Raw genomic sequence first — 17326 nt, 5'->3', positions numbered from 1 at the left:
AAACGATGATGGGTGAGGGATCTATTTGTTTCTACGGAGGAATCTCTTGATCTTGTAGCGAGTTATCCTTTTATGTTTTGTTAAGATACAATAGTGTTGCCTTTCCCTTACAATTATAACCAAACACATCACGCACGTCACAATTGTAACATAATCTTATCTCACGTTTAGTTTGCATTTCAATTGGTGTTATTCTCTTGATTGGGATAGGAGAAGAGTTCAGTGAGATTTTTGGAATAAGAAGGTTATGGTTTATGCAGGTTTGAGAAAATGTTGGTTAGGTGACAAATGTTTTGGAGACCCATGATCTGTTTGGATTATATATGAGGTGGGTGTTTGCAAAGTGAACTTCATAAACCTTAGCTAGGGGAAAGGAAAAATGAATATCTTAGGGTCTTTGAGTTTGCACAACGCTTCGTATATGTGGCTAAAGCCTAACAATAAATAAGGCATGACGCATTGTTAGGGACAACTTGGAACACGACTGGCCATAGCTCCAAAAGTTGCCTAGTATGTGCTAATAGAGCCTTATGGTTGTAGGTTTGCTGGATAGATAATGCAATCATCAAATTTAAAAGGTCCGACAAGTTGGTGAAGTGCTATGACAAAAGCAGGCCAATTGGGTACTAACCCATCATTGAAAAATACTTGAAAACAACACGACACTAGTTTATCTAAGTTAAATAAAACCAACAACAACACTCCTTTAATGGCGGAGCTTTGGGGAACTCTAAAAGGTCTGGAATTGGTTTGGCAACTGGGATTTAAGAAGGTGGAATTAGAAGGAGATGCTTCTGAAGTATTCTCTTTGCTTGCTGATTGCAATGCAGCTTGTCAGCCTCGTATAGTGGCTAAGATACAAGCACTCATCGGTCAGGATTGGGAGGTAACGCTTTCTCATATTCCAAGGGAAGCTAATTCCTGTGCTGATTGGTTAGCCAAGTCTGCTCTTCACAAAGATACTGGATTCTGGAGTCATAGAGTTATGCCGTTTCACCTTGCTCAGTTATTTGATCACGATCTTCAGGGAATCTCCTCTTGTAGGGGTATAGACCCTGGATAGTTATTTTTTGTTTCTGGTTGTTTGTTTGTTTTTGTTTGGGGCTTTGCCCCTTAATGTTATCAAAAAAAAATAAAAAAATAAAACCAACAACAAACTCTTCCATTTAGGTATTTGATAGTATTCAAAGAAGTAATTGGCATTGAAAACCCAATCGGTTGATCGCAATCAAAAAATTTTGGAAACAAGATTCTCAATTGTCGATTTTGATAGTGGTTAGTTGTGTGATGATTATAACGGTTGCCAGGACCATAACCTAAAACACCGTCATTGGATGTGATGTTATGTGGGGATTCATGTTGTGATTCAAGCAGTTTGCTCAAAACTTTTAGGCAAATTAACAATCTTGGGATTCTTGTAATTGAGTGTATAATTCTTGTAATCCTGTAAATTTTTGTCCCCTAACCAATTCTACTGCCTAGAGTTGCTATTCCAGGGAATCAAAACAATAGTTTAAGTCACGTATACAGGTACCTTCCGCCATTGGAGGTTGAGAACATAATGAAAACTCTAACAAAGGGAAATGATTACGAGAGAAACTTAGAGATAAATAACACTGAGAAGAAAAAGGACTAATGAGAAGAGAATATGGAGAACAAACAAACTTATTCATTCGATTAATTTTTTTGTAAATAAATAAACGACCATAATGATCCTAATATTACTTGATGACTATAAGATAAGATAATAAAATCCTAGTAACTACTGAATGACAACGATAATCATAATAACTATTGAATAACAATGAGATAACGAAATATAATGTTAATTCAAAGAAAGCTAACTGTGTAATTTAAATTATCCCAAATCCTCCAAATTGGCTTTACCCAACTGATTTGCTCATGTCATTGTCGATTGGGCTTTTAGTTCTCATATTACTGAAAATTTTTGAGCCTCTTTTTCTCTTCTTGGGCCTGTTAGCGAGTTGGACTACAAGAGCGTTCTAACATCATTATATGTTCCCACGTCTGAATACTCGGACCTGCAACTTAAATGTTTAAACACGAAACAGTTCAAAATAATTAAATATTTATTCTGGCTAAATATTTTGACATTTTTTAAACAAGAAAAATATTTCTGCAGTTGCTGCATTCATTCTCAAAACAACGTCGTTTTAGTATTGAAAAATTAAAAAATTATAATTATAAAAATTATAATAACCCTGAAATAAATTAAAATTACAAAAACACCACGATTTATATCCTAAAACGATGTCGTATTGGGCTTGCAGAAAAAATAAATATTTTTTTAAATCTCAAAATGTTACTTTTGGTACATTTAAATTTGTTCAAAAAATAAGTCTGTCGATTATTCTCTAGCTGCCACAAAGAGTGGGGACCTACGCGTTGGCTGAGGGGAAAAGGATAAGAGTACCCTCCCGGCCATCCTTTTTTATCAGTATTCAGTAGGGATTCCCATTTGCCATATTGAGAGAAGTGGCAACAGATATACACGTAATCAGTATTTCTCTTTTAAAATATCAATTATCTATTTTTTTTTTACATGAAATAAAAAAGAAGACATTGTTAATTATTACGTATCACCATCTCTATTCAATTCGTAACAAACACACTAAACTAACATCAGAAAAAAAAAACCACTAAATCATTTGAAGCCCAGCCACACTATCATTTGTTGGAGTACTTACTTACATAAACACCGTGCCATAGCAATAATATTTTGACAAAAAAATCTTGTAAGTTTTCTCTAGATTCATTTATCTCTTTTACTAAAATTTTGAATTATTTATATTTTTACTTAAACTTTTTTTTTTTTTTACTTATCTTCCTAACTTAAAGAATAATTTGTTAGGAGAAAACTCACAGGTGATTTTTGAAGTTTTCTCATAATATTATGGAAAAATTGTGTATCATTTTAAAAGATGTAAAATTGTATCATTTTAAGTGAGAGAAAGAAATAGATAAAGTAGAAGAGAGTGGACAAAAAAAATAAAAAGGTGTCGGTCCCACCTCTTTATGAGAGTAAAAAGATATAAATTATGTCATTTAAAAGGATAATTTTTTTTCCCTAATATTATTATCCAAATTCCAGTGTGCTGGGTTTAAACCAGTTGCAAAGAGCCATTAATTCCTCGGTTTCTTTAAAATACAGATATTCTACCATCTTAATCCCAAGGCCATTAATTCATGGTTCAACAACAGCTGTTACAGAGAAAGCTAAGCCTAGAAAGTACGAAAATATAACGTAACGTTTTAAAGAGAGAGAGAGAGAGAGAAAAAAAAAAACATAAACACAAGAGAGAGTTAAAACGTTATTGTACAATGATGCAAGGAGAGAAGGATGTCCAAACGGCAAGTCCCGGAGGACAAGACAAACGACAAACAGATCGCTGTGTCGTATATTCGCAATTGGACAATCTGAGCTGAGTCGAAAGAAACAGTAACTTAGAATCGATTTCAGAGCCAAACACACACACACACACACACACTCACCTCAGAATCCAGATGCTCACGCTTCTAGTCCTAGTACTGCTCGCAACTTTCCCATTCTGCCCCTGCCGGTGAACACCGTCGTTCCTCTGATCTCTCCACCGCCGCAGCCGAGCTTATCTATGCCTAGCAAAATTACCATCCTGTGTATCCTGTGTTCGGGGCTGTTCCTGGGTGCTGGATAAGAGAAAGAGAGAAAGAGAGAGAGAGATGGTAGTACCCGGGATTTTAGGGTTTCAAAGCGTGGTGTATGTGGTGTTGGTGTTGGGTTTTGTGGTGTTTCGTTACGTGTGGAGGAATGCGGAGGCGAAGAAGGAGGAGATCATAAGGCTGGTGGAGGATGCCGCCATGGAAATGGAGGCTGTCTCTTGGTCAGTCGAGTACTCTTCGATTCCTGTCTCCGTCTCTCAAATGTACCAATGTGCTGTGTGTTACTCTCCTACCACCAGACGATGCTCTCGCTGCAAGGCCGTTAGATATTGGTTCGTTTTTTTTTTTTTTTCTCTCCAAGTTTTTCTCCTTTTTTTGGGGGAATTCGAACTGCAATGTTAACCTCAGAGGCTAGTAGATTAGATGGGTAGGAATGATGGAGAAGTTTAGTTGAAATGGGAAACCTCTTCTTCTGCCTGCATGTGTTGCTCTAAGAAGCAACTTTGTTTGAATGGGGTGTCTGGGTATGGTGGTGCTGCTGCTATGGCACTGGCAATGAGAGGGGTTTAGTGCTTCCTTTTCAACTTAATTATTTAGTGTTCAACCGTCACTGAGATTATATATGTCGGAAGTTGCTTGGAAAAACTTATGTTATTGAATTGGTCTATCATAATTCCAGAAATGGACTTGAGAGTTCTCTGTTTGTGTTGGATGAGAGAGACTCAAATCAAATACTCTTTCTTAGTAAAACTTGAAGATTGTGTTGTCTAACTTGTCCTGTTTTCTTACTTGTATTGAAAAAATAATCTGATTTACGGGCATTTATTTTTCTGTTGAAGTAAGGTGTTTGCCCCTGAAGTTAGAAGCTATTGTTCTTTCTTTTTTCTTGAGAACATAGAAATTATGAATGTTTAAGGGGATTTTTTTTTTGTAGTTGAAATTTATCTGCTAATTTAGAGCTTGATTTGTTATCTTTATATTAGCGGTAGTTTACTAATGATTTGCCGTTGCTGCATTCCTGAACATCTGTAGTTTCTTCTGCCTATGTCACTTTTCTGTTCAGTGACGTGTCTCAAGCCATCATTTCGACCTCTTATTATGTTACAATGGTTGTTATTCATTTTCACAAGCATGCTTTCTTGTAGTTCGGGTAAGTGTCAAATTAGTCACTGGAGACAAGGTCACAAGGATGAATGTTGTCCTCCAATAGCTACCATGGAGCTCAAAGAGGAAAATATTTCTTGCAGGGCATCAGTATCAGAAACACAATCTGGTCTTCATGGTAATGGTTTTGATTAGAAGTCTCATTATATTATTTCAAGTATCATATACAGCATATATAATTTAGTTAGATCCTCTGCAGAAATTAAAGGAACACATGCTGGTATTGCATCTACCAATGACTCATGTTTGGGCCTTAATCCTTCTGTAGCTGCAAGAAAATCATTTGATGATAACTGTCACAGTAGATTTGCAAAACCTGTCAGCGATAATACTGCTGACGATACATTTGTTACTTTCGCTCATAGCAACGAGACAGTGTTGACCCCCTCATTTCCCTTAGAATCTAAAAGTTTTGAGAATATCGAAGTTAAGGATTCTAATGCAAGTAAAAGAAGCAAGACAAATTCTAGTTACACTACTGATGAGGCCGGATTTAAATCAAGATTTCCCAAAACTAAATCTGAAGCATTTCATGATGTGGCAGCAAATTTGGGTAGCCATGAACACAGAAGAAAAGTTGCTATGGTTGAAAAATCAGTGGCAGATACCTCTAAATGCAGAAATGTGCCTTCCTTGAGTAGTTCAATCCCAGCTTCTGTAGTTGATAATGTAGAAGAAGAATTACATCTGTCAAAGTTTAAAGAAGCGCGAAGATCATCATCTAGTTCTCGTGGTCGATTATCCTCTACCAGTAATGGGGATTTGCTTTCACATTCCAAGTCTACGAAAACTGACAATTATCATAACTTGCCCGCAAAAGTTAGTGCTATTCCAAATCTGCCACTAAATGTTCGTAATGGTTTGAAAACATCAGTGCAGAAAGTTGTCCAGCAGTTTAGAAGCTCAAAAGAGTCAAGATCAAATATCATATCTGTTGAAAATGAGGTTCGAAACATATTTGACTTATTTCTTTATATTATTATTTTTTTCTCTGTTGATTTACAAATTGCATGCTTTTGGCAGATGGGCTTTCCTTATGAACTCTTTACGGAACTTTACTGTTATGACAAGATGAAACTATTCCCCTTTGGTCTTACAAACTGTGGGAACAGGTATTGTAGAGTTCTTTCTGCTTTCCATTGATTAGTATAATATGTTAGATGCTATGTTACTGCTCTGGTGAGAGGGAGGGAGGAAGCAGGTATGAGCGAGTGAGGTTTGTTATGGAGATTTATGTTTTTTTCTTTCATTTTTTCTCTGAATGCTCTCTTGTGGGGCATAGTCCAAGAATTGTAACATTAGAGTATATGATAATTGTGATGATAGAAATTCTTGCGAGTAGAGAAACTTTTGAGAGAACATTTAGGAAATATTCTAGTGTTTCTTTGATTATGTTCTGTGTTTTTTGTTCTTAAATTGTTTTGTAGAATAATTAATGAAACATGTATTTTCTATGTTTTTTTTGTTTTGAAAGTTAAAAATAAAAACACAAAACAAAAACACTCAGATATGTTCTTTAAATTTGATTCTAAAAACAAAAAAACAGTTGTAATTTTTAGAGCTATTTTTACAAAACAGGCCTTATCAAACAAGTTTTTTTGTTCTGAAAATCAAAAAATTGTTTTTAAAAACAGTATTCAAACATGCCCCTAGTTTCCGGCTGGCTAAACTTTCGTAACAGGATTCAATACTTGTTTCTATCTTGTGTTTGATGTGGTTTAAGGGGGACACATTCACTGGTTGTTTGTATAGCTTTTTTTTTTTCCGTTATAAATTAATTACCATCTTGCTAATAAAATGCCTCTCCTGCAGTTGTTATGCGAATGCAGTACTCCAGTGCTTGGCATATACTCGGCCTCTAACTTCCTATCTTTTTCAAGGGTTCCATTCAAAACAATGCAAGTTCCTCTTAATAATATCTTCGTGATTTAACTTGTTCAATTAACAGGACCTTTTAGTTAATTGAATCTTCACAATCTTTTTATAGGTCAGAAGAAGGGATGGTGTTTTATCTGTGAGTTCGAATATCTAATTCAGAAGGCAAAAGAAGGGAATTCTCCACTATCTCCAATTGGAATATTATCTAAAATACACAAAATTGGAAGCCATCTTGGACATGGTAGGGAGGAAGATGCCCATGAATTTTTGAGGTGAGCCTAATAATTGCTCAAACTGATTTTTTGCCAATGTTTGCTCATCTCCTCCCTCTCAAAAAAATGTTACTTTTACATGTCAAGTTGTTTACATGATAAATTGCTCAACTGACAGGTGTGTGGTTGATACAATGCAATCTATTTGCCTCAAGGAAGCTGGCGTTGCAAGTCCTTTGGTAGAAGAAACAACTCTTGTTGGATACACTTTTGGAGGTTATTTACGATCAAAGGTTGTTTTCAATCTAGCAGTCTACTTTTATCAGTTCACGTTTTCAAGTAGCAGTCTACTTTTATTGCCGTTCACATTTTCAACTTTTATGGAGCAGGAAAAGGATGGTTTCCCTATATATTGAAATTTATTCGCTGCAAATTGCAGATAAAGTGTTTAAGGTGCCAGGGGAAATCTGAGAGGTACGAGAGAATGATGGATCTTACTGTTGAGATTGATGGGGATATTGGAACTTTGGAGGAGGCTCTTGGACAATTTACTGCACCTGAAATCTTGGATAAAGACAATAAGTATAACTGCAGCAGGTTTGTCAATTTTCTTTCCATTTTCATGTTAATTTAAGTCTTTCCTATTATTTTTGTGTTATAATGTTCCCATACTTGATTTTCTTTTCTTTTTTCTTTTGTTTTTAACAAGTATAATACTTTGCATTTATTGTAGCGGTGTTGTGTGGTAATTTTTTTTTTTGGTAATCTGTTGTGTGGTAATTTAGTAGCTACACATGACGCAACCCTTTGAGGATATGTATACAATATACTTCTATAATTAAACTATCTCTTAATGTCTATTTTGCTATTAAAATTGAGCTTGAAAAATCACAAATTATTTGATAGTAAAAATTGCCAAGACTCAAATGCTGAATTTTGTATTAACGAGCTAAATTCGTAAACTGAATGAGAGTATTGATTTGGTCTCTCTTGAAATAAATTAGTGAAATTATTGATCTAACTTATTAGGTCATTCGGGGGAGACTTAACGAGCTAAGTAGGAAACCTAAACCACAAGAAGTTAACTGACACCATATCTTAACCCAAAACCTTAAGGCAATGAGTTCCTAGGTCTTTCTACTTATATGGTTTGATTTCACTCATACTTGAATTCCCAACGATTTTTTCCTCAACTGTGAGACCCAACATAAATATATTCCCCCTCAAATAAAAGTATCTCAGAGTATTCATGGGGTTATCCAGCCAAGAGTGGTTTCACAATATGGGTTAGGCAAGCACAAACCTGGACGCCAACCACCATCTTGAAAGACTCAGCCCAGCTAAACCATTGGCTTTGATACCATTCTTGTTAGTAGCAGTTAGCGGCTGGTAGCGGCCGACCCCAAAAACGGTAGCGGTATTGCCGCTACAATGAAGTATTAATTCCACATATATTATACTAACAGTCTAATACTACAAAAATATAAATGCTCAAACATAAGAAGTCACACAAAATCAAACACATAATTCCACAATCAATGTCAAATACAAGGATCATAAAGGAAGGATCCAAAATTAAACACAAATGAACAATGAATTCCACAAAATCAAACACATAATTCGACAATCAATGTCAAATAGCGGGTAGCGTCGTGTTGCACACTTGTACCCACCGCTACTGGCCAGCGTCGCATCTCGTCGCGGTTGTAGCGGTCGGCCGCCGCTACTATAGCGGTTTAGCGGCGCTACGAGCTGCTACTGACAACCTAGTTTGATACCACTTATTATAGGTTTGAATGGATGATGATGCAGTGCATGCCATCGCTATTACTATCGCTTTCAACCTAGAACTTGCATCAAATTTGCTTTGGAGCCTTAGATATAAAATTCCATGCAAGTTCCTTTTTTCCAGCTCCGGTCTTGTCGACTCAAGTATGTGCGTTAGTAGCGTGCTTTTGCAGGGCAACTTGTGAATAATTTCAATAGAACAACCCTGTAGATGTCACTTTTCTCATTCAAGTTTCGTAATTTGTAGTACTTTGGGTCGAGGTACCCTGTCGTGCCCACGATTGTAGATCCTGCATTACTATCATCATTATGAATCACTACGTTTTTTGTATTTCGGTTATCATTCCTAAACACCTTGGAAAGGCCAAAATTTGATAACTTAGTTTCTAAGTCTTGACTTAAAAAAATGTTGGTTAATTTCACCTCCCCGTGTATTTTAGGTGGCTTGCATCTGTGATGTAGGCAATCTAATCCCTCTGCAGCATCAATTGCTATTTGAAGTCTCTTTTTCCAACTCAAACAATGTGAATTTCTGTCCGAGAGATAATCTTTTAGGTTTCCATTGGCCATATACTCATATATGAGTGCTATCTTGTTATCATCGTCACAATAACCAATGAAGGATACCAAATTTTTGTGATGAACTATCATCAAAAGTGCAACCTCAATTTGAAGTTCTTTTGGTCCATTAGATGATGGAGACTTGATTGCCATCTTTCTTTTGATAGTAGTACATAGTTCCAAACCCTCTTTTCCCTATGACCATTTCAAAGTTGCTGGTGATGTCCAAGACCTTAGCATACATGTATTTCTAGCCCATTGAGCTCTAATTCTTCCTCTTTTATTGAGCTTATTCATCTCTGTCTCATTGTTCCTTTCTTCTAAGTTTCTAAAATAATGAAAATAACTAATAAGAGCTAAAATTTATGATACTCATGCAACTATGGGAACAACAATATTCTTTTTTTTTTTGTTACTAAGATGAGTCATATGTATTTTGATTATCCACCCTTGGTGCAAGTAATTCAGCCCTATCTTTCAAGAGTGGTATGCGTCATAGATATTTTGATTATCCGCTCTTCTTGAAAGATTTAGGGCTAGATTACTTGACCAAAGGCAGGTAATCAAAATACCTATGACTCGTATCCGAGTAACAAAAAAAGAAAGAAAGAATATTGTTGTTTACATGTTTGCATAAATATCATCAATTGTAGCTCTATTGGTTGTTTTCATTCTCTTTTGGTAAATTAGAAGAATTGAACAATCAGACAAGGAGATGAATAAACTCAATGAAGAAGGAAGAACTGTAGCATCGAAGAACTGACAATACAAGTATGCGGTGGTCTTGGGGAAATCACTAGCAACTTTAAAATGGTTCAAGGAAAGGAGGACTTGGAACTCTGTACTATGGAGAGATGAAAGATGGCAACTGACAATACAAGTTAATGTCACATGCTTTCTCCATCATCATCTCAAGAACCTAAAGAATTTCAAACTGGGGTTGAGCTCTTGATGATAGTTCATTACAAAGATTTGGTATTATTCATTGATTATTGTGATGATAATAACAAGATGACACTCATATATGAGTACATTGTGAATGAGAACCTGAAATATTATCTCTCGCATAGAAATTCATATTGCTTGAGTTGGGAAATGAGACTTCATATGGCATAATTGATGCTATAAAGGGATTGAATTGCCTACAACACGGATGCAAGCCACCTAAAATACACTGGGATATGAAGTCTACTAACATTTTCTTAATTCACGACATAGAAGCTATGATAGCAAATTTTGCCCTCTCCAAGGCGTTTAGGAATGATAACCAAAATGTAGAAATTGAAGTGATTCATAATGATGGTAGAAATGCAGGATCTGCAGTCATGGGCACGACAGGGTACCTCGTACCATAGTACTACAGATTAAGGAACTTGAATGAAAAAAAAAATGACATCTATAGCTTTAGAGATGTTCTATTGAAATTAATCACATGTTGCCTTGCAGTATTAAAAGGCAAGCCATTGATGCATATACTTGAGTGGGTAAGACTTGAATCATAATGATGATAGAAATGCAAGGTCTGCAGTCATGGGCACGAACAAGGTATCTTGACCCAGACTACTACAAATTAGTGAACTTGAATGAGAAGTGACATCTATAGCTTTGCAGTTGTTAAATTGGAATTAATCAAAGGCCGCTCAGAGACCTACAATAAGTGATTTTAGAGTTAATGGTTTGGCTAGGCTGAGTATTTGGAGATGGTGTTTGAGTTTTTGCTCTGCCAAACCCATGTTGTGGAACCACTCTTGGTTGCCCATGAACACTCTAAGAGGCCTTTGTCACTGTCATCTTAATCCAAAACCTTAAGATAATGAGTCTATGGGTTTTTTTTACTTATATGGTCTGCGCCTAGTGCATTCTTAACTAATGTGGGTCTTCACTCACACTTAACAATATTCTAAGACACAATTCATCCGTTGCATACATAGTAATAAACTATTTCAAGTTGTGCGAGGCTTCAAAAGTAATAGAAAAGGTCACGAGCCTGTTAAACTTGGAGGCTTTACTGGGAGGGAAATAAACTAACCAAAAGGATAAAATATGGACTAGAAGTTGTAGTAAAAGTGGAATGTTTTTCAGATGTGAATCTATCGAATAGTATTGGTTTGTGATTAAAATCCTATCAATCTGATTTCAATGACTCTTCCATTAATGGTTTTAATGACCGTCGGCTAAAGCACCATAATAAGAACATTTGGTAAAAGATTTGCCCAGTCAAAGCACATTTAATATGTTTTGCCATAATAATGCAGTCAGTCTCGTAAGTGGCAGATACAGGATCAGTCCCGTAGGGATTCATTATGGGACCAGTATCCACGTCAGCTTCTTTCATGCAGTCCCATAGGGATCCATGACGGGACCATCATTTTTTATGCAGTCCCGCATGCATGTCATACGGCACCCAAGTCAGTCCCGTATGTCTCACCTACGAGACTCTCTTTTTCAATATCTGACAATTTTTATTATACCATTCACCAATGAGCCTGTTCATTCAGATTCCTCTTCTCTTTGCTTGATTTTGTTTTATCCGATCCTGTTAACAATGTGAATTTAACAATATCCGTAGTTATATAATATACATAAAATTACCTTAACAACTTCTATCCAAAAATAAATAAATTACCTTGACACATTTAATGACACTGTTAAAAAACTAATTATTAACTTATATATTAAGTAATTTTAAGTGGAAATTAATTAATAGTATTATTAACATCGATTTTACATACATAAAGTTTAAATTTTTAAGTTATCAAAACATAATTAATATTAAATTATAAATTATTAACAAATTATATGAAAAAGTAGAACTTATATAAATATTTTGTCATAAAAATATTTAATATGTTCAAATAAGTTAAAATAATTTTTATTTTTATGTGCACAACTTATGTATGAATATTAATTATGATTATAAACTTAATACATACAGTTATTGTTACAAATAAAGAATAAAATTTTTTTATGCATATGAGATAATTTAAATATGCATTATATTTTTCTCCATTAAATATAAAATTATAATCGTAAGCATTGAATTTAAATAACTCAATGGTTGGATAGAAAAGAATATTTTGTACTCTATTTGTTTAACTCTTTAAATAAGTCATAAGCTGTTCATATAAAAATTAAAACTATTTTAACATGTTAAGTTTTTTTATGACAAAATATTTGTATAAGTTCTACTTTTTCATATAATTTGTTAATAATTTATAATTTATAATTTAATATTAATGATGTTTTGATAACTTAAAAATTTAAACTTTATGTATGTAAAATCGATGTTAATAATATTATCAATTAATTTTCACTTAAAATTACTTAAGATATAAGTTAATAATTAATAATTAGTTTTTTAATAGTGTCATTAAATACGTGTCAAAGTAATTTATTTATTTTTGGATAGAAGTTGTTAAGGTAATTTTATGTATATTATATAGCTACGGATATTGTTAAATTCACATTGTTAACAGGATCGGATAAAACAAAACCAAGCAAAGAGAAGAGGAATTTGAATGGACAGGCTCATTGGTGAATGATATAATAAAAATTGGCCGATATTGAAAAAGAGAGTCTTGTAGGTGAGGCATACAGGACTGACTTGGGTGCCATATGTCATGCTTGCGGGACTGCATAAAAAATGCTGGTCCCGTAATGGATCCCTACGGGACTGCATGAAAGAAGCTAACATGGACATTGGTCCTGTAATGAATCTCTACAGGACTGATCCTGTATCTACCAATTATGAGACTGACTGCATTACTATGGCAAAACATTCCAAATGTGCTTTTACGGGGCAAATGTTTTACCAAATGTTCTTATTATGGTGCTTTTGCCAATGACCGTGTCAGAAGGCATACAGCAGTTTTGAGAATTTTGCACAAAATACTTTGTGGAGTTTCTGGAAGAAGAATTCTCTAGGCCCTTGTGAATGGGCTGAACTGTTCTATTTGATGAATTAATTGCTTCAAAAGGAACTTCTTAGGATTTGCTTCAAAATTGGTTGCTCTTTTTTCAGCTAATGTAATTTCATTAAACTAAAGACATAATCACATCATAGTTATGACCATAAATACTGTACTAGAATTTCAGAGCTTTAGGTATTGAGTACAATGCAAATTCTGTCCTCCTGATATTGCGATTTTAAGTGGACTTTTTTAATTCCGAATTATGAAGATTGAAGTAGCACTACAAATGTCATGCAGTTTAGAGGGGCAAGAATGGTCGTATCTCATTAATGAGCATGAATTGAGATCCCAATTCATTGATTTTTAAATTTACTTTTCTTTCCCTCTGGGATACCATCTTTATGCAATCATTTTTTTTTTCTTGCTATCTAGATGTAAATCATATGAGAAAGCCAGGAAGAAGTTGACAGTACTGGAGGCACCAAATATTCTTACAATTGTATTGAAACGATTTCAGGTATGTCTCCAATATTTATTTTGATGTTTTGCTTTTTATTTATTTACTTTGTTCTTTGATTGTAATTTTGATTTTATATTATGTATTCTCATACATACTATGCTGTCTATTTTGGCAGTCTGGTAACTTCGAGAAGTTGAATAAGTCGGTTCAGTTCCCGGAGGTCCTGAACATGGCTCCATATATGAGTGGAACAAAAGATAAATCTCCCTTGTACAGCCTTTATGCAGTGGTTGTTCATTTGGATATCATGAATGCTGCATTTTCAGGCCATTATGTCTGTTATGTGAAGAACATCCAAGGAGAATGGTTCAGGACTGATGACAGCAGGGTAAAAAAATTTTCCCCCGACACTTTTTTTGTGTTTGAATGTCTTTACTCCCCCAAAAAATTAGATTATACAAATGTTGCTGTCATTTGATTTTTTGCTTTGCTTTTCATACTTTATTGTCTTTTTATTTGACAACAAAGGTACCCTCTTACTCAATATATGAAGGACTAGACATTTCAGTACTTGAAGAATCAATCTAAAAAAAGAAAGGAAGAAAACCCTATTTTGTAGATTCTTAGGAAGTTTGTGTAATTTAAAAAGTTTTCTAGAAGTGGTTTGTTTGAATAGGAGTTTGGTCCTGAGTCCTCATTTTTAGTTTGTTCATGAAGGAAAGGGGAACAGATGATTGAGTTTGAGAAAAATGTTGATTGTGAGCACCTTTTACAGTTCTACTTATAAATAAACGTAAGTTGTAAATTTGAAGAAGTATCTGGTACATTTTACAAGGTTGTAAGGGTTTGGCTAATTCCTAAGAAGCTACTCATTAAAATTTGTTTGTACTTGTTGATTTTAAGAAGCATCATAGCATAGCAGAGATGCCTCTAAAAGGTACTTACGGCTTTTGTTTTTCTAATTTAAAGAGATACCAAAATTTTCTTAAAAAATTGCAATGATATACCATTAAAAGTATTTTCTTGCAACTCGTGTCATTACTTTTTAAGATGCTCCTTTTTAAAAGTGCTGGCAATATCAAATATGCATACTTCATTTGTGAGATGCATTTCTGTATGTAAACTGAGGATGCCATTTGTGCTTCTATTTAGGTAGAACCTGTCGAACTTTCAAGAGTCTTATCAGAAAGGGCATACATGCTTCTTTATGCAAGGTAATAGGCCTGTGGAGATTGATGTATAATTTCTGGTTGGATATGTTTCACATCATTGTTTATAGTGTGGAATGTCTCAGCAGCAATAATAGCAGCTGTGCTTTTGGCTTATTTTAAAAATCTTCAGGCACTCTCCAAAGCCCCCGGGTTCATTATGTAGCAATGCAATCTCTTCTGCTGGAAAGTTCAAGAGGAGGAACTTGGAAGCCATTCCTGCTGCTTCTAAGACAAGATCAAGTTCCATGGCTACAAGTGCTGATTCTCCCAACCTACAGCAGAAGCATGGCTTAAACAATGAATTTGTACATCCAGAAGAATGGAGATTCAACTATGGGGGAAGAAATACTGTGGTGGATTCTTCTAGCGAATGTTCGCTTTTCAGCTCCTCAGATGCGAGTTCTTGCAGTACTGCAAGCAAGGACTCAGCCAGTTCTGCTGACTTCTCTGATTACATATTTGGTGAGCTGGGACCCAATTGGTATAGCCACTATGGTCTTTCATCTAACTCGGTAGCATCTTCCTCCTATGATAACTTAAGTACAGATTTCTTAGTGGATAGTGATGCTAGGAGGCCTCGGCAGGACTCAGAAGATAAAGCGGTTTTGCATGCTAACAAAAACAAAAATCATGGTGGCATTAGGGGAATTGACCTTAAAAGATATTTCACTGCTAACCATTGTGACAAAAATTCTGGTGTACATGTGAGAAGAACAAGTAGAGATGCATCAGCTCAAACGTTTTATTGAGTTTGAGTTGAGATAGAAGCAATCATCTGGGATATTTTTGGTACAGTGAAAGTCGGTATTCCGCTAATAGAAGTAGAATGAGGATTCCTGTTTTTAATGTTCATTCTTTGCTCAAGAATTCTGGTGTACATGTGAGAACAAGTTGAGATGCATCAGCTCAAACATTTTATCGAGTTTGAGTTGAGATAGAAGCAAGCATCTGGGATATTTTTAGTACAGTGAAAATCAATATTTCGCTAATACAGTAGAATGAGGATTCCTGTTTTAATGTCCATTTCTCGCTCAAGAATGATTTTATTTATTTGTTTATTAGTATATATAACTAAGAAAAAAGGAAAAAAGAAAATAAAGGTATCCATTACATTTTCTGAAGTTAATTATCACTTTATAAGGAAGGGTACAGTCTGCCATTGTGATTCATTTTACTTGAGTTTTAGACGTAACATTTTGTACTTTGGGGCTCTGCCGGTTAACGTATGACTTTTGAGATCCCCCCTCCCCAACACACATTTCTTAAAGTTATAAGGATTTTTTTACCAACTAATCTCATGGACAACATTAAATGTTAAAGTCGAACATGATATCCAAATACAAAGTAAAAGCTGGAAGCTGGATTTTATTTGCTCAAGGAGACACTGTAAAAGTGACAAAAGCCATGGGAAGCCCTAGCCTCAAAGCCCCTGAAGTCATTATTATGTAATCCTCAAAACTAGACAAACATGTTATTATTAGCCCTTACATGTTATAGCTACTGAGTCAACATTTAACGGCAATTAGAAGTCAAAATCACCATATTATTGAATAAACGACCGCATCATATAGGTTGGCTTGTGCATAGCAACCTTCAAAGTCCTCTTGAGCGTCACCAGATTTTCATTTGCAGGGTATTGCATCCACAACACAATTCTGGTTCTTTCACCCACCGTCACCGTCTCAACTTTTACCACTTTGGCTTTTGCCTCCGCTATTGATCTTGCCATATCTGACATCAATCCTGACCTATTCTCACAACTTAATGTGGCCTTCGCTAAGCCCTTTTCATGATTACATTTTTCCACAGTCAAATTGTCTATTACACTAGGAAACACAACCTCCTTTAGGCTATCCCCACGACTACTTTCTTCAAGTTTTGATACATTTTCCTTCAGCTCCTTCACTTGCTTGATAGTCTCCGCCAGCACTGATGCCTTGTCTTTCTGTTAGTTTTGACAACAAAAATCAATATTTAGCAAAGCTTGTCACCAAAAATCAAAAAATGAGCAAAGAATTTTAGTTCAATGTAAATTATAACTAGACAATGCATAATAAATTAACTACTTGATAAAAAATGTGGGAATTTTCACTTTTACACGGTTGATTTCATTTTTAAGAATGGACCATTAAAAATCCAATGCATAATAAACTACTTGATAAGTGTGTGGCACATACTTTGATTAAGTTGGGGAGGATATTGCGGAGGTTGTCATATTGAGAATTGATTCTCAATCTACGTTTCTTTTCTGCTTCCCTATGTTTCCTAGCAGCCAGTAATTTGACCTCTGCCTTTGATTTTGGCTTTGATAAACTCTTTTTGTATGTCTCTAAGATGAATGTACGAGGAAAGCTACTTCTTCTCATTTGAGCTTCTGAGCTATAATAACTTGGAACTTGCTGCATGCCCTGTTCAAAACATGTTATTGAAACAGAAAAGTGGAAACAAATTTTAATTTAACCAGAAACAAATGAACTTGTA

The 17326-nt window shown here is 35.0% G+C and overlaps 1 protein-coding gene across 2 annotated transcripts; it reads left to right on the top strand.

Moving 5' to 3' along the window:
- Positions 1 to 3329: 3329 nt before the first annotated feature.
- Positions 3330 to 15855, top strand: LOC133298237 (ubiquitin carboxyl-terminal hydrolase 17). 2 transcript variants are annotated; one of them, XM_061497492.1, is made up of 12 exons: positions 3330 to 3992; positions 4806 to 4942; positions 5024 to 5769; positions 5848 to 5936; positions 6637 to 6722; positions 6812 to 6974; positions 7093 to 7207; positions 7354 to 7511; positions 13607 to 13691; positions 13810 to 14022; positions 14787 to 14848; positions 14976 to 15854. In XM_061497492.1, exons 1-12 carry the CDS (start codon positions 3721 to 3723, stop codon positions 15592 to 15594), a joined length of 2745 nt encoding a protein of 914 aa, XP_061353476.1. In that variant the 5' UTR covers positions 3330 to 3720; the 3' UTR covers positions 15595 to 15854. The 2 variants fall into 2 exon arrangements, with proteins under 2 accessions (XP_061353476.1, XP_061353475.1); XM_061497491.1 differs by having other exon boundaries at positions 5024 to 5936; positions 14976 to 15855.
- Positions 15856 to 17326: the final 1471 nt, after the last annotated feature.

This window comes from Gastrolobium bilobum, unplaced genomic scaffold (genome assembly GCF_033153095.1).
Source record: "Gastrolobium bilobum isolate Gb01-03AN ecotype WA unplaced genomic scaffold, APGP_CSIRO_Gbil_v1 utg810, whole genome shotgun sequence".
NCBI lineage: Eukaryota > Viridiplantae > Streptophyta > Magnoliopsida > Fabales > Fabaceae > Gastrolobium > Gastrolobium bilobum.
The sequence above is the reverse complement of the archived record's forward strand: the minus strand, read 5'-3'. Positions and strand labels throughout refer to the sequence as shown.

What these genes read in the sequence shown, in the direction of transcription:
- LOC133298237 (XM_061497491.1), top strand. Translation starts at nt 3,721, where the DNA reads ATGGTAGTACCCGGGATTTTAGGGTTTCAAAGCGTGGTGTATGTGGTG. An exon ending in TGCAAGGCCGTTAGATATTG is followed by an intron (nt 3,993 to 4,805) that starts GTTCGTTTTTTT and finishes GCTTTCTTGTAG; the next exon opens with TTCGGGTAAGTGTCAAATTA. An exon ending in AATAAGTATAACTGCAGCAG is followed by an intron (nt 7,512 to 13,606) that starts GTTTGTCAATTT and finishes CTTGCTATCTAG; the next exon opens with ATGTAAATCATATGAGAAAG.